Here is a 26367-nt window from a genome sequence, read left to right as displayed (position 1 = left end):
CGTTATTTAATAGCCGATTTATCTGTTGCGCGTACGACTTTAGCCATATGCACACTACCACCTTCGTTCTGTTGCGCTCGTGTCATCAGTGGTTCCGCGCTCGCGATATCAGAGTGCTGCTTCCGCATCAGAAAAGGCAGACTCAGCGTGTTAGGTTGTACGTACTATCGACAAAAAAAAAGTTTACGAACCACGGGATCTCAAAAAACGCTAAATATCCGAGCAGCCTTCCGAGAAAGCGAGAGATATCCGAGAAACCGTACATCACAATGTTCGCATATACCAGTAGATGCTGGAAATGGGAATAGCAGGCTGCGTTTTGAAGCTGCGGAGATATTCAGCTTTTTGTCAGATCTCTTGGTCCGTAACCTTTTTTGATCGATAGTACATATGGAAAACGAACACGGTGACACGTTATTGAAATTGGCCGACGGTTGCAAAACGGCGTCGTCGTTGCCGCCGCCGAAGTGTATATACAGGCACACTATAATATATGGGAGTGGATATTGTGCCGGCAGCCGGCATTTTACCATCCCCTGATAATATGCCGGCACTGGCCGACACTGTCGTCCAGTTGGCTGTCGTGACTGCGGGACCACAGCCAAAAATTTATTTATTCCTTGTAGTAAGTTCCCATAATTAAACGTAATTGTTTTTTCATACCAGCAGTTATTTAAAATTTAAAGTTTCAGTGCGTAGTGGTGTTACTGCGCCGTGTGACGTGGACGTGAGGGGTGGGAAGTTGGCACAGTGTCTCAGTTTGAACAGCGTGCGAACATCAATTTTATGTGCAAATTGTGAAAATTACTTTTGGCTGTTCCCTACTCTGAAAATGGGCCTCAAGGAGGCACGTTTTGCAACTGTGGAGGACATCAAAGCGAATGCGATGGCTACGCTTAAGCAGATTCCGAAAGAAGCCTTCTACCGCTGCTCCCAACAATGGCAGGAGCGATGGAGCAAGTGTGTGTGTGCACAAGGGTCCTATTTCAAAGGCGATCGGGTAAGCATTGCCATAGGTCGTAGCATTAGCACGTTGAACCACCATTCCGGGAACTTTTTGACTGCCTGTCATATATTTACACTAATTACAGGTCATGTCAGGAAGGTCAGGCAGAGTCATGTGGAAATAAGGTGGCCGACCAATTTTGCTCCAGTGCATCTCAGCTTTATCTTCACTCAATGTCTTCTCTTCAGGCAGCGGAGAAAGAGCGTGTGACAATATGAAATGGCCTTTGATGACAAAGGCGAGTAGTGGATGCCATGCTTCAGTTCCAATAGACCGATCCCACCGACTGATCTGCGCATGCGCCGGTTTTCCGGAAGTAGCACGGCCACCATCTTGGTTGTAGTCAACTGGTCAACCACACAACCGCAGTACAGCCACTGTAACCGCAGACCGCGCTCGTTGAGTACTGCGCACGAGCTTCCCAGACATCTCTACGACTCCACCACCGAGAAACATTCGTCATGTATTTTAAGAAATTACATCAGCTGTTCATTGCAGCATGTGAGGGGAATGTTGAAAAGAGCCTGCAGCTCCTTCATTTCGGTTGTTACCCGCTGATAACGCGTTGGGTATATTTGTTCGAGCTTTGTATGTAGTACATGTTGATGTATGCGGTCGTTCTGTATTACTATTTTTGCACACGTGCATCTCGGTGACTACACCGTTATGTTTGCTTAGCGACGGACATAATAGGATTTGTATACCTGTTGGAGACAGGTTTGAAGTGCGGCGCTGAAACTTTCGTGCCCTACTGATGCTTTCGTGCCCTACAGTGCCCTACTGATGCTTTCGTGCCCTACTGATGCAACAGGGGTTTCGCGCACGACTTGCAGACTTCGGTAACAGCGATATCTAGAAGTTCTTGGGTAAGCTACGCGGCGTTTTTAACATAAAAACACCGATAGCCAATCATCGCCAAGTCATCGATAGTCAAGCAATGGCTAATCGATCAATAATCAATAAATTCCTGAAAATGCTGGGCATAACTTGGTATTGCTTAGCCTAGACAAAATACGTGGCCAATACCTTGTGATAGGCAATCAATACTTAATCAATAATCTATCAATAATCAATACATTACAGAAAATGCTGGGCACGACTTGGTAGTGCTTAGCCCAAATACGTGGTCAATACCTTGCGACAGCCAATGAATAGCTAATCAATAATTGATCAATAATTAATAAATTTCGGGAAATGCTGGGGATGACTTGGTAGGGCTCAGCCTAGCCCAAATACATGGTCAATAGCTTGGGATAGGTAATCGATAGCCAATAGCTAATAGATAATCGATAAATCTATAAATTCCGGAAAATCTAAGTACACGGGTGTTTTCGCATTTTGCCCCCATCGAAATGCGGCCGCTATTCGTCCCCGTATTTCTTCTCGCGCTGTGTAGTACCACTACCACCTATTAATCCGTTGTATCCATGTCTCTCGAAGCTTTTGCTCTTTAGAAAACACATAGAACCCGAAGCCTTTGTCCATTGTGTGGTTGTTCTAGCACCCAAGGACGCAGCAGGTCAATCCTCCCATCGCACGTTGGCTCTACACGAACCATAAAAATTGCCAAAAAGCGTTCGGAAACAGGATTCACAGGCACTCCGGGCGGCTCGAGCGGCCGGATGACTACAAGTACCAGCATGCACCGCGGCAGCGGTGGCGTCGTGAAACTGGCCGGTGGGATCGGTCTATTAAAGATAAGGCATCAGCACTGAGCATGTAGACTAAGCTGGGGCCATACTTTGGATTACCGAGTACAGTGTCACTATCTTCTGCATTGCAGAAGGTGGGTGCTGATATTTATTTATTGTTGCCATTTCAATTTAATATCTTATGTTTTTGTGCTCTGCAAAACACAGCTAGAAGTGGTGCGGTTTTCCAATGAAGGCTACTTTCTGTGTTGCAAAATAAAATTTTTGCGATAATAAACTGATTTTCAAAAAAAAAAAAAGAATTTTGCACATGGCCTGCTTTATTTTGGGTGATTGGGCATGGGAGCCACTGTGGCATCATGGCTCACACATGGCCCCTTTACACTGGAGAGGTGTGTGCACAGTGCTCCTTGCACATTTAAAAAGAAAGAGACCCCCTTAACCACAAGTGCCCGCTGAAAGTGTAGCTGTTTTTTGTTACTCTTCCTGATGGTGTGTTTTAGATACATGGAAACTAGGACAGACGTGCACATTCAGTGTGATTGCAAGAATTAGAAAATTTACTTGGGGATCCTTTGCAAGATATGCAAGTGCTTGTCTATTTCAGAAAAAACAACTTTGTTCTCGTTCTATACAGTAAGCTAAAGGTCAGGCAGACTTCATTGCAAAAGAGAGAGAGATTGATTTAGAGAAAAGGAAAGCCTGCTGACTGCACCGTAAGGCGCGTGGCTGACACCTGCACGTCGGTCAGCAGTTTGGGAAGGTGACAAAGATGGCCATGAAAGCACATGTGGTCAAAAGAAGACCGAAGCAAAAATTGGTGGCATTAAGAAAAAGCTAGATATTCCTGAAGAGGAAACTGAACCATTTGGCGAATAAAACTAATAGCAGCCTTTATCAAGTTTAGACAGTGTGCATGGCTCTCTGGAATCAAGACTTCATGAAGTAGAGGATAGATTGTGCAATGACAGCTTATTTTTACAAGTTATCCCAAACGTCTGAGTCATGGGGGCAGTCTGAAGCATGTGTTAAATCTATTAACACTTTCTGAGAAAGCCGTATGGGTTTCCTTTGTAGCAGTTTGCTACGATCGGGTGGATGACTCATATTGCATTCCCTGATTACTTCACCTTGCAAGTTTCCGCACTGTTCAGATGAAGAAGTGGTTCTTGTTTGCTTCCAGATCAAGAGCATAAACGAGCCATAAGAGAACAAGGGAATTTTCAGGTGCTGAAAAGGCAATACAGGCATGAACATAGAAAGAGGCTCTTATAGGCACGGTAAATGCAAGGTTAACTTGTTTACATACCCTTAGTTCCTGCTTATAAAGTAGGCACCATAAGGATGGCAGGGAAAAATAGGCTTTTCGTCTGAGGTTCTTCTCAAGTTATGAAGCAATTTTCAACAATGACAGCTAAATAGAAAAAGTGTGTCGTCCTGATGAATGAAACCTGAATGCCAGCTGCAATGCATCTTGAAAGAGCGTAAGTTTGGGCATGTTGGTATTCCATGACTTTTACTTTTTGTCACTAATGTCAATTGTTTTACTAATGTCAAGTAATTTAACGAATGTCTCGTGAGTGCACAGGCTTTCATCTTCATCCTCTTTACCTCTTTAGCGCATATTAAGTGACTGTCAACTTTTATTGAAGAGGCGAACTGGATTTTGCCTCATAAAGTTTCATATCCTAGGGCCAACTCAGTGTCAATGAAAACGGTTATAGTGACTCGCAAACTGTTTCGAGACATTCGAGATGCGAGTGTCTCGAAATCTCGCATTTCGAATGTCTCGAAACAGTTTGCGAGTCACTATATGTTATATAGTTAAGCGAGTCACTATAACCGTTTTCATTGACACTGAGTTGGCCCTAGGATATGAAACTTTGAGGCAAAATCTAGTTTGCCTCTTCAATAAAAGTTGACAGTCACTTTAGTATGCGCTAAAGAGGATGAAGATGAAAGTCTGTGTACTCACGAGACATTCGTTAAGTTACCTGACATTCTCATTCGAATGCATTGTCAGTTCCTATTGCCTTCTCCAACCAATGGTCATGGGTTCGAGTGCCTTAACTCCAACTGTCTTAATTAGCCGTAAGGTGTACTTAACTCTATATCTTAAGTAACTGTGCCTTAAAAAACACCAAAGATTGTGTGTTCGAGCACATTCATTCTCCATTTTAACTGTGAGTTAATTAACTACACCTTATTTACTATAAAAGTCATGGGTTCAACTCCCACCAATGGTGGTGGGTGGCACCATCAGTTTTGGTGCCGTAATGCCGGACATCGGATTTTTCAACCCATGCGCCATCTAAGGCTCTAGCCTTTAAATGGCTTATTCTTTATTGCTCTTTGAAACATGTCTACCTGGGCATAACTGGCATAGTGTCGTATGACACCAACTCGGCAATGTCGTAATGGTTCATCGTTAAGTGGTAGATTAGCGACAACAGGATGCTCACTGGTCTCTCCGAGAGTCCCATTTATGCCTGTGGGCCCCAATTGTGGTGTGAAAATACTGTGTTAGAAGTCTGGAAATACAACAGATTTGTGAAACCTGGGGGGATATTCTGTAAGCGTTCTAGTGGACTTTCCACTTCGACTGTTCTCGATTGGCTCCAGCTGCACGAGCGAGAGGAAGATTGGCTGGCTCCTCACTCGTGCTGCTGGAGCCAGTTGCGACAGCCAAAGTGGGCAGTCCACTAGGTGGACTCTTGCAGAATACCCGTCCAGCTCCCTTTATCACAATATGTTAGGGACTTCTCAATATTACAGTGCAGGGCATGAACACTTTCTTAGGAGCAGGCTTCTGCTTGTTTCTGAATTATATAGAAGAGGTTCATTACCTCTTGAACACTGCTTTGTGCAGCACTCATGCTGCTTCACAAATCTATCATGGTTCTGTCAAAAACAGGGAAGTCGGGTGCTGCAGATAAATGGCTCCTGCAGAGCCTAGAAGTACAGCATCAGTAGGTATCCAATAAAGGTATCCAGTAGGAACCACCATGGCTAGTACAATGCTCAGAAGCATACATTGTAGTCATGCAACTGTGCTCATTGGCATTTGAACTGTTTGGAATTAGAACTTCTAGCCAGGTGCTTATTCATTAATGACTGACCAAAAGCCTCGGCTTCTCGGACGTTCGTGAAGCCCCAGTGTTTTTCAACCTGGCAATACCACAAGCTTCTCTGCTGATACAAGCTGCTCGACATAGCATCAGTAGTTTGGGCTCCAGCGGAACTTGAGGCCAATTCTTGCCTCAGAGATGAGAAATATGAACATACTGCCAAGCTGCAATATCTTATCTGGTGTATAGCAATACAGGTACTGTATTCCCTTTATTCTTGTCTAAATATCCCTCTGATGCTGTGCAGTTTGGGGTTGGCTAGTAGTTCCTCTAGAAAAGGCAGCAAGCACAGAGGCATTTAATGCATTGAGTTAACGGTGTTTAAAACTTACTGAACACAATTTGTCACTTAGCTTGGATCTTGATTCCTTTCCCCTAGGTCATTGACTAAACAGTCTCGACAGGAGTAGAGCAGCATGTATTGTCTTCTTGCCTGTTTACTAATGGCAAGAAATTAGGCTCTAGCACTGTGGCATAATTAAGAGAACAAACGTTAAAGTTCCTTCAGGAATGACTCCGAGCTTGATGCTCTGCCATTAGGCCACGATCGCATGCATACTTTCCTCCAACTTCATGATCGGCCAAATTTAATTACGTTTTAACACTTCGCCGGCACACAAATGCCATCGTCGTTTTAACATTGACCAGACGACACAAACGTAAGTCCGTACGGTTGTATACACTGTCGCTAATCGCGTCAAAACCCCGTGTCTCTCTAGTTAATGCTCGTTCAGTACCTATGTTAGAACCCAACAGTCGGCTCGCACGGCCGCACTGCAAAACGATCTCAGCGTGGCCGTCGTCGTGCAAATGCCATCGTCGTTTTATCAATTGCTGTTTGCGCACAAACTACTCGGTTTGTACAAACGCGTTATTCCACCTTGTATCGCTTCGTTTTATCTAAAACAATGCAGGATAGACATCGATTCCCGCAGTGTGCGCGCCTCCTGCTCGCGGCGAGTTGTCGAGCCTGACCCAGCGGAGGCGTTCCCGCGGGACCGCGGGCGGCGGCGTCTGCGATGTTTTCGCTGGGCGTGGGGACTAGGGGCACTAGGGCGCTCAACGGAGCTAGGTACGCGGGACCCCTAGGACCGAAAAGCACCTAGATGTGTAGTTCCCTTTAGCGCCGCGCGGGCGCGCTGCAATCGACCGGCTGTACGGGCGTGCGAATGTAAATGCGCTACCGGGACATCACAACGGTGGAGGCGCCGACGCGCGGACGTGTCTCGAGTGTCCATATAATTGCTATCGAAATAAATAAAAGCTCGGGGTATCTTCATTTTTTTTTTCTCTAATGGTATCGCACCCTGTAATCTCATGCATCTCTCCACAGGAAATGTAGCCTGTAAGGCTTCACATCCCATCTATATGCCTATCAATCTGGGCGCTTACGGCGTCGACACTCGGGCCCCGGAAACAGAAAGAGAGCAGCACAGGCGGACCAACGCACGGACAAGCGTCTAACCTGCAGAACGGAGCACGCGTCGTAACAAAAGCGTCCGGTCCCCCGAAAGAAACCTCGCCACCTCTCGTCGACTCCGCGAGATAACGAACACTTCCTCTCGAAAGCGTCAAGGTTGCAACAGCGAGGGCTGACGAGGCCAATTCATATATATATATATATATATATATATATATATATATATATATATATATAGACACAGACAGAGAGAAAGGTAGAAGGGGAGAGAGGACAGAAAGCGATGCGGCTTTAATACGTGTATCCGAACACTGGCGAGTATTAGAAGAAGACGGAGTAAGGTACAAATACGCAACGAGCCTGGAAGTTGATCAGAGGAGAGGTCACGAAGGCGCAGGGCAGCGATCGCGGAACGGAGAAAAACAGAACCAACCGTTACGCACGCACACAGACACAAAACACCTCGGCTGCTCATTTCTTGACAACCTTCGCTTCCTTTATTTTTCACGCGGCAGGAAGAAAGAATAGTAAAGGAGGGGGCCAATTCCGTTGGGATAAAAATTGATTGGACGGGTCGATAGAGTCATACGGGCGGCAAGTTCATCCCCCACCTCCACCCACCCTCCGGGGACCTCGACCTCTTCTCATCGCTCCACTCTCAGATCGGAGTGGGTTCGTTGTAAGGAAGACGAAATAAAAGGGGAGGTGTCACGCTGGAAACCGATAGCTGCGTAAAGGTAAAAGCGAGATAGAATGGTGTGGAGAGGGCAATTAGGGAAGCACGTATACATGGAGGATGAGGGCGATGCGTTACGTAACACGACAGAGAGGATGTCGTAGAAGTTTGTAGAGGGAAACGAGAAACCAGAGATATAAAAGGGCAATGAGGGGAAATAGGGAGAAAAAAAAAGCAAGGAACAATGAATTCCTTAAAAAACCATGAGAGAAGAACAGTGGAGCTATGCAGCCATTAGAGCGAAAGAAAGCGAGTTATTGGAGTACAAGTGATACTTTTGTGAGTGGAAAGGGCAGCAGAAAGAGAGAGAGAAAGAAAGAGAGCTAGAAAGCAAGCAAGCAAGCCTCGGTTATTAACTCTGTCACTTTATAAGCTCAAAAATTTTGAAACTAAGTTTGAATGCCTTTCGGGATAACCCATATGCGCGGTGAACTATCGAGAAGTGCGAAATAAAAATTGAAATGGAAACGAAAAGAACGCCGAGAAGTTTCACGCTACAAGCTAGTCCGAACCGAAGCGCTGTACACGTGAAAAAAAAAAGAAAAAAAAAAACGACAACAAAAGAAACGCGAACAGTCAATGGAAAGTGGATATAGAGAAAGAAAGGCAGTCTCCCGGGACATTAGGTAAAGGTCAGACTAACCATACTCGAGTTAATCGAAGCCTGATCGTCCAAAACGAAGCGTAAAAGCTTAACAGAACCAAAGAGAACGAAACAAAAGTTAGTCTGTACTACCGGACATTCTGTTTCTTTCTTCCGCGAGCGCAGTTGCTCTGCAAAGAGTGTCACACACAGCTTCCACCGCACGTTCCGAACATCGGCTGCAATATATACACCGTGTCGCCAAGAGCTGCTGAAATGGGCTTTCGCAGATGTTCGGCGCCGGAAGACAACAGTCGCGAAAGGAATCGTCGAGGAAAAAGCGGAGGGAGTAGAGAGGACGTAGGCAGGACGTAGGGAAGACGTAGGGAAGACGTAGGGAACAGGGCGTAACGTTAAAGCCTAGCCGCCGGCGACGGTGGCTGCTAAGAAGCGGACTGTATACGTACAGAGCCGGACCTACGTGCCGCGCGCCTCAAAGGACCTCATGAACTCGCTTCTGGATTGGCCGGCGTGTTTACGTCTTGAAACGGCCAGCGCAAGTGTATAGGGCACAGATGAGAAAGACAAGTCGCCCAGCACAGCATCGCCTTTCTCGTGTGTGTGTGTGAGACACGTAGCACTATAAAAGGAGGTGCCAGTGTTCAACCGGCGTTGAGCCGACGTTGGTTATGTGCTGGAGGAGTAACGTTTGTCCAACGTTTCAGGCTTAAGTTATTGATTTAACATTTACGATAAAATGCATGAAAAGCGTGATAAAAGTTAGAAAAGAGGGTCCCGAAGTAAACATATTGGGGATAATCTTGTATAACGAGCATGCAAAATACGTAAAAAAATAACGGGCGATTTAGGGAATATAATGTCACTGCGTAACACAGGCTGTACACTTCTATCCATTTCTATGCATGGGATTGTAAAACGAGCGAGACATATGGACTAACAATAAGAAAAATCAAAATCCAATGCAAGAGAAAATGAGTGCGGGTTAAAGAAAGCAAAAAGAACTTTTGGAAATTTTGAAATGATCGAGCATAGATGATCCCCCATAATTTGATGATAGTTGGAACAGAGTTCAAAACGAATCTGGCTGTGGAAATGGCCGCAAATATCCCGTAATTTTTGTGTTTAGGCTAAACTAGGCTACCTTGTTGAGTAAAAAAGAAAAAAAAGAACACCATTATGTCATGCTTGCGAGAAGCCAGCGGTGGGCCAACGTTGGCTCCCAACGTGAGGCCTACATTGCTTCAACTTACTGCGTACTTGGGTGTGTCTCGATCGGAGCACCAAGCAAATAATAAACGAAAACGGAAACATTCGCTGCCCGATCGCTGCACAGGCCGGCATCGACAGCGAGCAGTAACGGCGACTTTGCTTGATTCGGTGTCCACCTTCCTCTGTGCTTGCTGTCATAGTTCGACGTGTCGCCCCCTCTCCCCCCTCTTTCCCCTTAACTTGTCCTTTCCTAGCGACTCCTTTCCCCCAAGAACACAGGGACAATGCTTTCCTTTTTTCCCATAGGAACTTTGCTCTTCGTCCGCGAGGCGGCGCGCCCCGAGGTCGAATCCGCGGCGGGAGTAATGAGTCCGCGCGTTCGTTACACGACCGGCAGTTGTCCGAAGGGAGAGGGAAATTCCGAGTCACGTCAGACAGCAAACGCACCGTGGAGAACGGCGGACGGACGAGGCGCAGCAGCACCGTGTTTACTCGCGTAAGCCGCGCCCCCTCGTGTTGTAGAACGCCCCCGCCCATTTGGAGACGAACGTGTAAAAAATAAATAATAATAATTCAACTAAGCGCACTCGCTTCAACGCGTGCGCCGGGGTAGGCTGAAATGAGCAAAAGCGATGACGAAAAGTGATCGAAGGACATTGCATTGAAGTTTTCCGATAGTGGGATATCACTAGAGGTACGTAGTAGACTGCCAGGTCTGATAATGAACGATCAATGTGAATACATAGCGCGAACGCTCAGGAAGCATGTAGAACACAGAACCAACTGCTGCTACTTTCATCTGAAGTTCGAATGAAACTCTTCTGTGATACAGGCGGTTTAATACATGTGCACATCTAACTACTTCTATAATTAACATAAGAGCGAGGCACATCGAAGAGATAGAAATACATCAAGAAAGCAAGAAAGGAAGAAAGAAAGAAAGAAAGAAAGAAAGAAAGATAGATAGATGTATAGATAGATAAATAGATATATGGATAGATAGACTAGCCGCAACTTCCCGGCTGTGGGGTGATTTTTCGTTCACTTTCATTTGCCTTAATTATCCTTTCAACATTTCACTTATAAACACATAAATCATCCTATGGTTTCTCGGTTTACTTGTCTGTTGGAATCACGTGATTGAGGCAGACAGATAGACATATATAGGTTTATATATAGATAGGGCGAGAGAAAGGGAAGATGCTTCCATATTCTATGCAGCAATCACGGCGCCATTAAGTGGAGTTCGCAGTTAGTCGTAAGCCTGGCTCGCGTAAAGACTTTCATTCTGTCGCAGTCTGGGCGAAAAAAGTGCGGGTTCTACACAGCTGAATACGGTAGTAAGTGACAAGCAAGTGAGTCTGGTGGCGCGGGGCAGGGTACTACGAGAAAAAAGGGGGAGGGGTTGCGACAGAGTCGCACCCCCAGTGACGAGAAAGCGAGCGGAAACGGGTCTGACAAAAAGAAACGACGAGAACGAAGAAACGAAGCAAACCGAAAGGCTCGACACAAAGCGAGCCAGCGAGCGCACCGGCGCTGTGCGTTTCCGATGGCGCGCGGCTTATTAAAGAGGTATATACAGACACGGGGCAAGCGTACATTATAATAATACGCCGCGTATACGCGGTACGGATGTGCGCGCGTTCGCGCGAAGCCCGGGTATCGGAAATCGAAACTATGCGTTACGCTCGAGCAAAACAAAGGAAAGAAAAAAAAAAAAAGCTCGCTGCTTATGTCTGGCCCCGCGTGTTTCGTTTGCTTGATGTCATTTTTTTTCTTTCACTGTCGTGTTTCTTGTTGACAAGGCCAGGCGTCGTCGAACCAGTGTAGCAGACAGGAGGGAGGGGGCGTGGAACAATCGCGGAGTGTTTGACGCGACGCAACCTGCTCACGTACGCGCGACGACGCGAGCGACGCGGCGCGGCAGACGACGCGATTCTGGCACTGCAGACGGATGAGGAGAGAGGGTTCCACTGAAGCGTGAACGGCAACGCAGCAGGCATGTTCGAGCGAATCATACGCGTCAGCGTGCTGGCGCGCGTCCCCCCCCCCCCCCCCTCCCCCTTTTCTTTTTTTTCTTCTTTATGGCTATGTCTCTCTTAAAATCACTCTTTAGGGATCGCCTCACTACGATTACCCTACGATTATCGTGAGCGCAGAAATGCTCTCATTTGGCAATCGCCGAACGTGAATGATGATACGTATTGCATTTGCGATATCAGCGCTAGGGGAAAGGGACACGAGGTGAAAGCGAAACGACAAGCCGCTGATGTTCGACCATGGCGTCTGGGTCTCGCATCCCTGTCTTCTAGAACTGATATCGCATCATGATTCAAACCAACGAGTTCAACGCAACGTGTTTACTGCATTTAAGGTTCTGCCGGCTTTTGCTGATCTCATCTCTCGCCCAACGTCAGGAGCTAGCTCACCAGGCCGACAGCCGGCAAAACACTTCGTCTCTCATTGCCACCAGCGCCTCTTACGTGAAACGACGATGTTAACCGCAAACTCAATGGCTGCACGCATCGCACTCGAACATTTGCTCCGAGAATATAAATCCTACCTTAATCTTTCTATTTTCGAGCTTGTTTGTCATCCAATCAAGCAATAAACGTAAAGCTAAATCTGGGAGTTTTATGTCCCGAATTCACGGTCTGATTCTGAGGGAGTCGTAATGGCGAGCTGCGGATTATTTTGATCGCCTGGAGTTCTTTAACGTGCACCTAAATCTAACGCCCCATCGAAATGCGGCCGCCGCGGCTAGGCTCGAACCCCCGACCTCGAGCTCAGCATCTCCACTAAGCTACCGTGGCGGGCAGCAATAAACGCAGCCGCGTTGTGGGCAAATTTGATCTAATCAAATCTTTACTTACATCACAAATGTTTGAGGGCGTCGACAAAAAGCAATGCCTTTAGAAATTTCTTGTTGACATTCTAAATTATTGCTATTGAGTTTACCTGGCCTTCAATAAACATTGTTGAAAAAAAAAGCTATTGAATTTAAGTTGTGTTTCTATTGTAAGTTAATGCGTTTTTGTAAGTGGTTAAGAAGGTTTGACTGATGATAAGGTCCAAGCTCCCTTCGAGGGTCAACTCAAAGAGCAACTGGATGCGCTCGGCCGCTACTAGCACCTACTCCCTTCATCCTACGTCTTTCGTCCGCAAGACACGCTATACGCTTTCTATACGACCCTCTCAGCGACAAAGCGCCGACGCCGCGTGCTTACCGAGCCGGGCGCGCATGCGCGCCATCATCCGGTCCCTTTGAGACTCAATTTTAATCTCAGCGTTTGTTTGGCTTCCCGTTTTGCTGTCCCGGCATACGCAGACTATACCCGCTCTCCGGTCGACAGACGCAAAACAAGCAATAGAGAGAGAGAGAGAGAGAGAGAGAGAGAGAGAGAGAGAGAGAGCAAGAAAAGAGACTGCACAAAGTGAAAACTTGGGCACCTCGGTTTGCATACACACGAACGCACACGAAAAGGATGCGCTCACAGTGAGACCCACTCACGCGTCGCACGGAAGCCTCTTAGTACCTCGCCCCCCCGCCCCCTTTTGCCTCCGGCCCCCGGAACGACAAACGCGGTTTGGCTTCGAATAAATAACGCCGGCTCGCCAGGCTATATACGCAAAAACCGCGGCTTTTTCGGAGTGGAAGCCCTATATCCGAGGATTCGCCGGCGTCCCTTCTATACGTCGCGTGCGGCACAAAAGCGAATGCACCAAACACGGGCCGGAGGAAGAGAAATCTCAGTTCGTGAAGGGTGAAAGCCAGAGGGCGAAGGAGGGACGCGGAAGTCAGTGCACTGAACAGAGGAGACCGTGCTGCTTAAGCACTATAGTACGGTGCAGCATTGTGGGAGGCTACGAGAGCTTGCGAATGCCTATCAGAGGTCGAAGTTCGGAGAGGAAAGTTGGGCTAGATTCGCAATTTGCCTTATGGTCTCAGGTATTTTACCTAGCGCGAAATGCACGCGGAACAGAGAAGTGTGGGCAGGATAGAGTTGAAGTTTAGCGCTATCATGTACGTGTCTTGTTCTTATTTTTTTTCGTTCGTTTTCTGCACTAGGTAAAGTGTTTCAGCCAGAACGAATTGATAATGTTGTCTGTAATGGAGTTCTCCGTAAAGTTAACTGTCCTTATTATACTCATTTTATAGGCAATCCTTCCTAACCACAAGTTTCTTCATTTTCCCTGCGCGTATACCATATCAAAAAACCTTAGTCGACAACTAGTGTGAGGCTCATGGAGTCGTTTTTAAAAATTAATTATATGGACATGCAACATCATGCGGAGTGTACGGCCGACCTCTCCGGCGCTGCCCAATCGCCCATTGCAAAAAATGAACGTATAAAAACACGCCAATAAATGATCAGGTATATCTGATAAACCAATTTCCTTTGGACAGGTCCGACTAGCCTTCAGAGCCTATGCAACTATGGTCTGCTAAGAAATTAGACTAGGGTGGCGGGCTAAAAATAGTTTGTGGAAGCTGTCTCTGCTGGCATTAGAGGTAGAGGTGTGATTCGGCTTTCTACACAACGTCGAAATTTTTTTTTGTGAGGACCACTGCTGACGATTGTAGGGTGTTCGCGAGCCCTCAATAGCCAACGATAGCCAAGTTGCCAGCCAAACAATCACTAGCGTGTGTATGGGTGGCGCGAATGCAGTTTGTGAATTTGGCTTCACATTGGCCGATTACTTGCAAAAAAAGAAACAAAGCTGGAGACGCTACAAAAACGCAACAGAAAGACAACTACTGCTGCTATTGTAAGGAACACCCGAAACAGTTTACAAGTGTTATATGTTTTCAACCGAGGTTTACACACTTCGCTTCCGAGTGGTTCACCATTTGCAAGACAAAGGCGCACGCTAGTCAACTGTATTTCAACCGAAATTCTGTTGAAGAGGCACCAAAATCTCAACAGAAAGACAACAGGGTTTCTATAACTACTCTCGTAAGGGCACGTCGGGAGCAGCGTTTAGCTTCTAGAACACTGCACGTTATTGCACTTTTAGAGCATACAGTCGGAGCCGCGGGGAAGGACGGGCAGGAAGCGGAAGCTCGCGGCAAAAGTCTGAAAGATAGCTGAAAAAATTTTTCCCAGCCACCGAAGAATGCTGGGGCTGGCTTGACTGCGCGGGATAGCAGTGTCGGTTGGCGGTGGTGGTTATGCTGCTGCTGGCGTGTGCGCGCTGCCGCTCCGCGAGCGGTCTTAAGGCTCGAGCCGCGCGTCTGCCGCTGGGTTGAAACATGCGGCGTAAAAAATGGTGTCGAATATGGGGCGCGCCCAGCGAACAGCCCAAGCCTGCGTGGCACTGCGGGTGTTTGTGCGTGTGACGCTGCAGCGGCTCTACTAGGGAGCCTAGGCTCTACCGACGCCGAGCTCCACGGTGGGTTGAACCGCGCTGTGTCGGCGGAGCAGAAGCCTCAAACCACTCTGTCTTCTACTTCCTGCTCGAGAGCTACGCAGTCAACCGCCTCCTCGTAGAGCTTCTTCCAAAAGCCGCTAGAGGAGAAACCTGGCGCTAGTGTGTGTATTTACGGGAGCTGCCAGCACCGCGCTGAAAGGGGTGCTATTCTGGAGGTTGTCAAATTGCGCCACGTTGTCAAATGTCGCCATCTTGGCATTTTGGGGGCCAATCAGAGAGGCCATAGCAGCTCTGTGAGCCAATCGGAACCGACAGTATGAGAGGACGAATTGGACAATATAGGGAAATTTCAGCGTTCAGAATAGCACCCCACCAGCATGGAAATGATGTAAAGAACATGCATTTTATCTCAACATTGTTCTTCTGGCTTTCAAACAACGTTGCGACTTTGTGAGCTGATCACATCCAGCAAGAATGTTCCACTTTAAATGCAACAATTCGCGATGATGTTGGGGATGTTGTCGGTTGGAAATTTAAGCAAATGAAGACAGATAAAGCATGATAAGCAACGCCACAGGAACGTCTGAACCTACAACAACCGAATATTAGACAAATTCATGCACTAACCGTCATACCCACGATAGCTGAATGATCGCAGAGCCAGAAAGCCCTCTTGTAATGTTTGCAGAAAACATTAAGAGCCCCTCCCCCCACCTTTCCTTTCTTTTTTCGGCACCCCGTAGTCATCTTATTTTGTCGCTCGAGCAAAGCTCGCGGATGTTGCAAGTGTCTGTGTTGTGTTGTGTTTAATGGCGCATAAGCAACGAAGGCTATCATGCGCCAACCACAAGGTAAATAAAGAAGAGCCTGCTGTGGTGCGCATTGACGTTTCTCTGCTTTTCGAGTGTCGTGTGGGCAAGAACTTTGCAAAAAAATCGGGAGCAGGGGGGTCGGTAGGGCAGGGGTGCCCGCTCGTGAAACGCCTGGTTGGCGAGTTTGGAATAAGTGGAAGTAGAATACAGAGTGACAGGTGATAAACTAACCACGTTTACTCGCGTCGTCGTCAGCGTCATCGCCATCGATCGAAGCGGTTCTGCGGGATTACTGGATTACCCGGCGCCAAAGCCCGGCAGTATGTCTACATCACGGAGTACCGTTAATAACCAACTCTCTCGCCTTTATTTTTCCTTCTTGGCTGTGTTTATTTTTCTTCTTCCTAACGGGGAAATTGTTTTGAGTTCGTTCCTAAATCGAGAAAAAACAACAACGGTAACGACGACAGAGCGAAGCGGGGACAGAAAAGAAAGGCAGTTTCGTCTGGGCTAGTTTGTTCGCGATTACTGTATCGTGTATAACCTAAACTTACGGACACGAAAGGAACAATTTACTAACAGCACATGTCGTGTTGCCTCCATGTACTGTTTGTGAATTTAAGCTCGGTGACCCATCTCTGTCGGAAGAGACAATCCTCCTACATAGGTGTGACTCTACATCTTATCAGAATACGTACCTAAATCACTGTTGCGCTTTTTGTGATGTACTGCAGTCAGTGAACGCCTATGGTCCTTGCAACCTTTTCGCCATCTCCTCCTCCCTCATTTCGAACCCCCCTTTCCCCAACCCACGCACAGGGTAGCAAACCAGAGACATGGTCGACCTTACTGCCTTTCCTTTCTCTCCCTCTCTCTCTGTACTTCTAGGCGATACGCTACAGTAAGAACTCAGAAACGTGGTCTCGAACACTTTCGAGCCACCTTTTGTCAGTTTTTATTTTGAGGCATAGCTGTATTGTCCTGTGAATCAGTAAACTTCAATAAACAGTTTTCTTTCCTGCGCACTTACGCAAGTTGAGTTCCATTTCTTCTATTTCCGGAAATAATGTACGGTATGACGCGTGTGGTTGACTGCACGCACTAGCAAGAAACACTTGCAAGATTTAACAACAAGGAGAGGAAGAAAATTATCACAAGTCAACCAGTGAGGACCGTGAAAACGACAAAACAACATAGGGTTGCTTGGCTAGATTGTACGTAGGGCATTAGATCGAAAAACAGGGCATCGGAAACGGTCCAGCGCTGACTGCGCTTGCAACTGAATCAGTTGAGCACTGCACCCGTCTGCCTTCGTTCCACTGGGGCCAGCGGTTTTACTAGAGCCATATCTCAGCCTTCTTTGTTAGAGCAGAGCCACCGCTTTCGCTATAGAGCCGCCATCAACCTTTATAGGCCAGTCTTCACTGGCGTGTGTGAGAGTGATAAATATATTTTTAATGAGATGTAGGTTGATTGATCGATTGATTGAGTTTATTGTTCCGAAGAAGCACACGGACTACGAAAGACACGGCAGTGGTGTGCTCCGGATTATTGTAACCGCTGTAAACACAAGCGTTTCTGAAAAACGACCCCCCTAGAAAAATGGCGGCCGCTGCTTTTCTAACCCACGGTTGCTGCAAAAACCAACCCACACCCTTGTGCCCAGCCGCATAATGCCGTGGCCACAGAGTGTACGAAAATTAGAGAATTCGGCCGCCGTCTATCAAATCGCATCTCCATCTTCACATCTACAGGCTACTTTTTACTCTACATACGGAAAGGAATCAGGGACAGAAAGGCCTTAGGAGGAGGAGCAGGAGTGCGGGGAAAAATAAAAAATAAAAAAAAAAATAAAAGGGGCTACAAACATGCATGATCACTCTATGTACAGGTGAGAGGCAAAGGTTGATGGTGCGTATAAATGCATTCCGGAGCTTGTCAATTAAGCCAACGTCCCACGTAGGAACGAAGTAAATATCAAGCTCGGCGTTCCTCTGAGGGACAAGTCATGCGGCCTTTTATTGCCCCTGACGTGTAATCTACCAACCTAGCTTAACTTAATGTTTCGTCTTTAGTGTCTATTTAAAATTGCTCCATTACTTCGCGCTGGAAGCTTAAGGATCTAGCTACTAGAAAAGCGATAGGAGGTGAAATGTAGAAAGATACACAGAAACAAAGAAATAAAAAAAGAAAAGAAAGCCGACTAAAAAAAAAAAAAAAGAAGGAGCGAAAGCTCAAGTATCAAGGGGCAAATGGTACAATGACACTATTCCAAATAAATGAAAGTGTGCCTACAGTGATTCGGCATACCCGCTTCCTTTTCCCACTCCCCCGCACACAAACACCCCCAAAACGCACACACACACACATTTCCCAGATTCTCGACGAGATAACCCTGTCCCAAGGAAACAGAGTGAAGCCAGTGAAGCTGAAGTTAAGGAAGTCTTAGCTTTGGATCTTACCCCGGGAGTAAGCCCGTCGGCTTCACCTCGAAGAGGTTCGGGCTGCCGTTGTTTTAGCGCTGCAGCTAGCCATTCGATTTCTCGCTCGCCTTCGCGTCATTTCCGGCACGGATAACGCCAGTCGGAAGCAATTGAACAGCTCACCGAACGAGAGACATTCTGCAGCTCGAGAGCGGTGGTGTCACGTTGATTTATCGCGACTGGCGAAACGAGTCCGGTACAGGAGTCGAGTTCGACGCTATATATATATATATATATATATATATATATATATATATATATATCTACCGTCCACGCCCTCAGCTGTATTATATACGGCCTTGCGAGTCTTGTACGCCGGAGACGAAAAATGAGCGTGTCGTCACACTCTTGAGATATCTGCAGCTGCCACCACTGAACTCTCATAAACAGAGATATACAGCACAATGCTCGCTGAGGTTTAGAACAGTCTTTAATCGAACGTAAGATGGAACTTCCAGTGTGAACGTTCTAGTTCGCAAAACCGCCACCGCCATGAAAGGCGATGGTTAACACTCCCAGGGCTAGATCTACTACACATACCCATATCCATGAAAGTGTATGGGAGGTCGACCGCCGAGGTATACCTCGATTACATCGTAAGGTTGAACGTTTCAAAACTGCGCGGTGGATTACGAGGGACACCTTATAGTTGAGGACTGCAGAATAATTTTGACCACCCCGGGTTCTTTAACGTGCATCCAGAGCTACACGAACGTATCTTGCATTCCGCCCCTATCGGAATGCGGATGGCGCCCCAGGCGGGAGTCGAACACGCGACCTCGTTTTAAACAGCGCAACGCTAAAGCTATACTTAGTAATCGAAGTGGGTAATGTGATTATGATGAGCTTAAAACAGAGATCCACTCAGGGCGATGGGCCGAAAATCGGGCAGGTTTACGAAATTCGTTGGAGGTATGAATTTAAAATCTCTAGTTACCTCAATGATGGTAGAACGTTGCGCCCATAATGCATGCTAGCCCGCAGTAAATTTTGATCACCAATAGAAGGGTGGTACAGCAAACGGTGTATCACTACTTGCAGCCTGGGGTATATAGTTTAATCAATTCATACTCTGTTATGGTGTAAAGGACGCGATGTAATGTGAAGACGAAGCGAGTGAACCGGAAAGAGCGCACCTTTCCTGTTCCAGTCACTTCTTCGCATCGTTTTGTGTCCTTTACACCATAACGAAGCAGAGGATGTGTTATGAGGTCTCGTCGCTGCCAGAGAAAAGTTGTACGAGACACTGCATACACTGTCTGAAGTGTGGTGGCGGGAGCGCCACCACACGGTAGGCCTACTAACTATGAGATGAAGGCGCGGAGTGTCCTGCATACATTTGGCAAAGACTGCACACGGAGAAGCGTCGGTGCACTCACCGGCGGATCATTGATACTGAAGGTGTAGCTCCAGAACTCGTAGTCGAAGTTGAAAGCGTAGTCGTTGTACCGGTAGCTGGCCTGCGGCGAGCCGGGTGGCGCGATCAGCTCCAGTCCCTCCTGGGGGATTGAAGGCAGCGAGGTCTTGCCGAAGTCGTAGCCGACGACCACGACGAGGAGCTGGCGGGCCAGGCTGTGGTCGATGTCGAAGTTGAGTAGCAGCGGACCGGCTGCCTGCTCGGCCTCGCCGAACTCCCGCTTCTCGATCTGCATTCGCCGCGGACCACGAGAGATAGCGGGAAGGTGTGAACGACGTACTACGTCAGAAAGGGGCTTGGATGTTGGTGTGATTGTATAGAGACCGTGTTAGCTGTCTTTGCATGGAAGGTGAGAGTGTGACGGGCTGGAAGAGGCCAGAAACAGGTGGGACAAGAGACGAAGCAAGTGAGAGGGTGAGTGAGTGAGTGAGTGAGTGAGTGAGTGAGTGAGTGAGTGAGTGAGTGAGCGAGCATGGCCTCTTCCAGTGCAGGCTAGTAGCAAACCGGAAATTCTAATCTGTTTAACCTCCTTTCAGTTTCTCTCCCTCCCTCTTTGTTATCCCAAGAGGATGCGATTAAGCACGTAAACGAAAAGGAAAACCAGGCGAAAAAGACTACTCAAGTGCAGGACGAGCGCCGGACTTACGTCTACCAAAGTTGTATGTTGTCTCGATAGTCGTAAGTGCAGCGCTCGCTTGTTCTGTCCGTTTCATTCCTTTGTACGCGTCTTTCCCGCTGGTTTTCTTGTTCATTTACAAGTATTTACCAAATCGCCCAGCAAAAAAGAAAGAGAAAAAAAAAGAAGAAAAATAAACTGGTTCAACACTGGCGCACACCACGACACGACATCGGTCAATTGTAAAAGACACAAAGCGAGGGAATGCGCACCATGACGTAGTTGTCGGTCTCGTCCCAGGAGTAGCCGCGCAGTAGCAGCGAGTAGAAGGCCTCGTACAGTTCGGCCTGAGTGGCTACGCTGCCGCGCTGCTCGTCGCCAACGGTGGACTCGTGTACGTGCCAGGTGCGACCACCCGTGTTCTCCACCAGGGAGTCCAGGTGCGCGCTCGGAGTGGCCGAACTGGGGTACACCAGGCTCTGCAGACGAACCTGGCCGGACAAGTGCGCAAGCGAGCCGTTAAAAACAACAGTGGTGAATACTCGGTGCAGCGTCACAACTGTCCAGTCTGTCATTTACGATGCGTCGAATCAGATGATATAGCTGGACTGTCGGAAACCTGTCAGATATTGCAGGGGAACTTGTTGGGAACATGTTGGAAGCGTAAATCCCACCAGAACCCTCGTATAATTAATTAGTCGTACCAGCATGGCATCCGACATTTTTCCAAGATTTCACTTTCCAACTTTTCAGATCTTTTTATCCCCATCCGGTTGACCACAAGTTTTTAAGAACTTTCTAACAAGTACCAGCAAGCTTTCATCAGGTTTTCATTAGGTTTAAAAAGTCTCAGCAGCCACCTTTATGAAGCGTCCTCCGACAAATCGAACGGTTTTGGCAAGAAATATGTGTGCGTCAAAAAGAAATCATATAGATTGCACGACACTCGCACAATCACATGCTGTCGTATGCATCTCATATAAGATCCTGCAACATCATCTCATATTATTGGATATGAATTAAATGGGGCATATGCTTTTTGACTGATCTTCTATAGCTTTTCTAAATAGTGTTTATTGAATTTAATACATCCTATAAAGTCCCGTTGAGTTTCTATAGCATTCAATAAGACTCGTTAGAAAAGTTATAGAAACTAAAGAGGGACTACATAGAATATCAACAACAATTTTCTGTAAGACGAAACGGATGTTTTTCACCACAGAGCCTTCACCATGTGCGCGGAATATGCAAATAGTTATATTTTCACTCTTTCTCTTGTGCAATCTCCGCTCTCTTTCTTTCTTTTTACTCTCCCTTCCCCCACCACTGCTGACCGCCGTTCAGGTGTCGGCAAACTGCGCTAGACAGTTACAGTGCGATCAGCTGCGATTTCCTTTTCTTAATATTTATTTAAATTTATTTAGTTATTACTAATTATATACACATCCAGTTACTACTACTACTACGGCCTCTATTACTTACCTGTGACGACCTCAGCGACTCCTGGAAACGCTCTGCGACGTCCGCCTCCATGTCTCCGTTGCTAAGCAACAGGATCACTCCGCCGGCGGCGGCAGAACCGTTGGAGCTCGGGTAAGGAAGCTCGCGGTCCTCGCTCAGCATCTGAATTAAACAAGCCCGCAGTCTTAATATTCACCGAAGTACCACGCGACAGGTGCGATCGACGTTGTAAGATTAAAGCCGCGCTACGGTTCGCTTCTCTCGGCGTCCTCCGATACGGCTACGCCTCAAAACGCGGCTTCCTTTTAAGCCCATTAAGCGAAAGCATTAGCGCGTCACTACGGCATCGGGCGGCACGCTTTCTCATGTAAATACGGATGGCAGGTATCAGAGGCAAACATACTCCGAGGACTCCATCCTCGCGTTATCAATCGTTCCAGGCGTTTCTCAAGAGGCTTTAATCACAGTCCCTGCTCAAGAAAAAAAAAAGAAATAATGCAGGCATGCCATACAAGCAGAACAACCGTGCTCAAAGATGTCGATTGCAAAAGCCCGCGATGATAAAGTGTATCCACAGCAGCAAGCAAACAGCGCAAACACGACACAAACCACATTGAGGCGTTCATCTCGGAGCGCACTGTTGCGTATCATTAAACGCGTTATGTGTCTGGATTCAGTATAGCGTGTGTGGTGGAAACAGTCCTCGCTTTTGGTCTCTGTATGTTTCAAGCTGTCTAGGACTATATGTGGACTTCATTTAATCGCTTTACTAACTATGCTCTAGCGATTAAATGAAGTCCGCTTCAGCTAACTCTGCTCTATTAGATATGCCCGCAGTTTGACACAGAAAGAAAAGCGATGGTCGACAGCCTACAAAAGAGCGGTCTTACGCACAGGACATTTGAAGACGTCGTTTTCCCCGGAGGGGCCCGCGGCAATCAGGAAGAGAGCGCAACGACTGCTGATAGCCTTTCTGCGAGACACGGGGCTCATCGACACCTGGTGACACACCCCTGATCTCAACTCGAAGGAGGATCAGGCGAAACAATTGCCGGATATGCATGCCAGGCTAACCCCGCCTGCTTCAACATCACCACCACCACCAACTCTGCTCTAGATTTTCCGAACCAGCGACGTTTCTTCTTATCTTAAACCAAATTTTTTTAGAAATACAATTATGAGAAATGAAGTAGCCGACACCATTATATGGTGACCAAATCTCTTTGTTCTCACTTCAGTTACAAAAAATTACCTAGAACAGATACGTAAAGGGCAAGGACATCTGTCTCGTAATTTATTTCTTTTGCGAAGTGATGTGTATAGTATATGCCGGTTTTGTATCAGGTGCCAGAAAGTCGGAATATCTATACGTGTGAATACAGCTTACGCAGATTTAGAGGACGGGAAACGGTAGAAAAAAATAAATAAAAGAAGACTTCTTGCAACGTGATAAAAGCAACATGATATAGGCGCTGCTGCGTTTCTACATTGTTCGAGACACTGCGACTGTGCAATGTGTGGAGTTCCATATCTGAGTGGGACGTTGAGGTTGTTTATGAATAACTATGTGGCGCCTTCACAGACTGGGTGAGAGCGCACACATTGCTCACATTCTCATTCATTCTTTCGTTCGCTTTCTTTTATCTTTGATTTCGATCTTTCGTACCCATTTTCTCCTTCCCCAGTACAGGGTAGCAAACCGGAAATAGCTTCGGGTTGACCTCCCTGTTTTGTTGTTGCTTTTGTCCTTTTCTCTTTTGTGAAAATATAAAACACGTCCTTAAGTTCGCGACGGCTTCGCTCACCTGCAACGCCCTGGACAGTCCGTCCTCGAGGGATGAGTTGAACTTGGAGTTCGGCGCCGGCAGCCTCTGCACCAGTTTGGCGCGGGTGTTGGTGTTGTTCATGGCGGTCAGGGGAAACCGCACGGACGGCTCGACCTGGCCGAAGGCCACCAGGCCCAGCCGGCTGTCGTCGGGAGCGTCCACGCGGGCGAACTTGTCCAGCGCGCGGATCACGAACGCCCGCCGGTCCTGCGAGCAGAACGAAAAATACGCTTGTTATTGCAAATTTTTACTGGCGTAACGGCAGCTAAGACTACAATGCGCCAGGAACTCCGGTGCAACGCACACTTACTCGGACGGCGAAAGCTGTGCCCGTGTGCTTCTTCTAAGGTACACTGCCATTTTTTACCATTAGGTGCTGTCAGCTACTATACTACTGTAGTATATATTTAACGCTCAGAGCCTTTGAGGAGAGCGAGACAGAGAAATATAGGGGCAGAGAGAGGGGAAAAGCAGGGAAGTTAACCAGGCTAAGCAAAGCTGGCTTGGCTTCCCTGCATTGAGGTAAGGGAACTGAAAGCAGAGGAGAGAACTTTACAATATGCGCTCTCTCTCTCACACACACACACACACACACACACACACACACACACACACACACACACACACACACACACACACACACACACACACACACACACACACACACACACACACACACACACACACACACACACACACACACACACACACACACACACACACACACACACACACACACACACACACACACACACACACACACGCACGCACACGCACGCACGCACGCACGCACGCACGCACGCACGCACGCACGCACGCACGCACGCACACGCACACGCACACACAGAGAGAGAGAGAGAGAGAGAGAAGCATCATCTTGCAAGCCACGCCACTCTAGAGGCAGTAGACGTGGAATAGGCGAAAATAATTTTCAGCTATGCCAACAAAGAATTAGCGTGGTATGATGTGAACTTGAGGGCGAAATAAGCGGTACTTATGAGAAGCACGTGTGGATAAGAGAGTAAACGGGCATAACAGATATTCTGGTTGACATTAAGAGAAAGAAATGGAGCTGGCCATGCAGGCCACTTAATGCGCAGGGTAGATAACCGGCGGTCCTTTAGAGTTACAGGATGGGTGTTAAGAGTAGGGAAGGGCCGTCGAGGACGGCAGAAAACTAGGTGGGGTGATAAAATTAGGAAATTTGCAGGCGGAAATTGGAATTAGCTAGCGTAAGACAGGGGTAATTGGAGATCGCAGGGAGAGGCCTTGGTCCAGCAGTGGACATACATATCGGCTGCTGCTGCTGCTGCTGATGATGATGAGAAGCATTCCGAGCCTTGATTGAGCCAATACGTGACGGAAATGGGTGTTCATGTATCACTTTGCGCGCAGTAAAAATTCTCGCTCACATGAACCGAAGCTCATTTTATACCATTCTATAGAATAAAGGCGCCTCTCTCGATCTCCGGAGATGAGTGACGGCAACACTTAAGTCGGCAAGCAAAAATGGTTTTCCCGGAACGGGCGCAACAGGTCAGGCACGACACGCGGAAAAAAAAGAAAAAAAAAAAAAAAAAAGAAAAGAAGAAAGCCCGTCGAACAGAGAAGCCGAACCTAGCCTTCAGGCCGACTGTGTAGTGCAGCGAGGTCACGTGGTGAAGTGGAAAGGCTGGGGGTACAACACGCCGAGAATGCAAATGTGAGGAGCGATACAATAAAGCGGGCGTTATAAAAAATAAATAAATAAATAAGAAAGAACAGCGTAGGTGCCGAACGTTCGTGTAAGTCATCCGAAGACCAGCTCCCGCGTTAAAAAGATAAAAAAAGAGCGATATTGGTGCTCACTAAAAACTACCCCCCTCTCCACACCCTTTATATTTCCGCCCCCTAACCTTTGCTTCTCTTTCGTTCAACTACGCTTGTTTAAACACGAGTGAGTACAAGCGCACAACAGAAGGACAAGAAAGTAGGGCGAGCGAGCGCGCGGAAGAACACACACGAACGCACGAACGCACAGCCGGAACAAACAGATGCTTCTCGAGATTTGCTTCCGCGCGAAAAAAGCAGGCCCCCCTCCCCTTTCTCCCGCCCGCCTATTCCTAACAACAGGAAGCGGGACAAGTGAAAAGAAGCGAAAGAGAGAAGGTGGAGTGGCACGAAAACTCCCGAGAAATCGTTTCCGGCCAGTGGCGACGACAGACGAGATGACAACGGCGTCGAGTCACAGCGCGTAAGAACACGACGAAAAGGGGGGAGGGGGGGGGGGGAGGGACGAGCGAGCGAGCAAGCAAGCAAGCAAACCAACGAACGCCTGCTGAACATGACAAGCGCATTGTTAGTCAAGCGAGCGCGAGCGACGTCGTCGCTAGAGAGCGCGTGGAACTGCGTTTTGCCTTGAGCTCCGTTCGCCCACGCGGGGTCTTTCTTGCCTTCTCTCTCACTCACTCACTCACTCACTCACTCTTTCTTTGTTTGTCTCTCTCTCTCTCTCTCAGTCCTGCTCTGAGCGAGGAGCACGCACCTATGCAAAGGACGTTGAGAAGGTCCTCGGAAAAGTGGATAGACAGAAAAGGACAAAGACGAAAAATAGAAGGAAAAAAAGAAAGGAAGGAAGTAAAGGA

The 26367-nt window shown here is 47.5% G+C and overlaps 1 protein-coding gene across 1 annotated transcript in view; it reads right to left on the bottom strand.

The window, feature by feature from the left end:
• The window catches only part of LOC119462114 (calcium-activated chloride channel regulator 2), a 91992-nt gene that overhangs the window by 26883 nt on the left and 38742 nt on the right, over positions 1-26367 (bottom strand). The window contains exons 5-8 of the mRNA XM_049671859.1: positions 23723-23950; positions 21939-22079; positions 20729-20947; positions 19803-20069 (exon numbers count right to left, since the gene is read on the bottom strand). Of these exons, the coding sequence (XP_049527816.1) occupies positions 19803-20069; positions 20729-20947; positions 21939-22079; positions 23723-23950 (855 nt within the window). The remainder of the gene's footprint in view (positions 1-19802; positions 20070-20728; positions 20948-21938; positions 22080-23722; positions 23951-26367) is intronic.

The sequence above is a fragment of the Dermacentor silvarum genome, chromosome 8, assembly GCF_013339745.2.
Source record: "Dermacentor silvarum isolate Dsil-2018 chromosome 8, BIME_Dsil_1.4, whole genome shotgun sequence".
In the NCBI taxonomy this organism is placed as follows: Eukaryota; Metazoa; Arthropoda; class Arachnida; order Ixodida; family Ixodidae; genus Dermacentor; species Dermacentor silvarum.
Note: the sequence above shows the minus strand (reverse complement) of the source record. Positions and strands in the feature narration are given on the sequence as shown.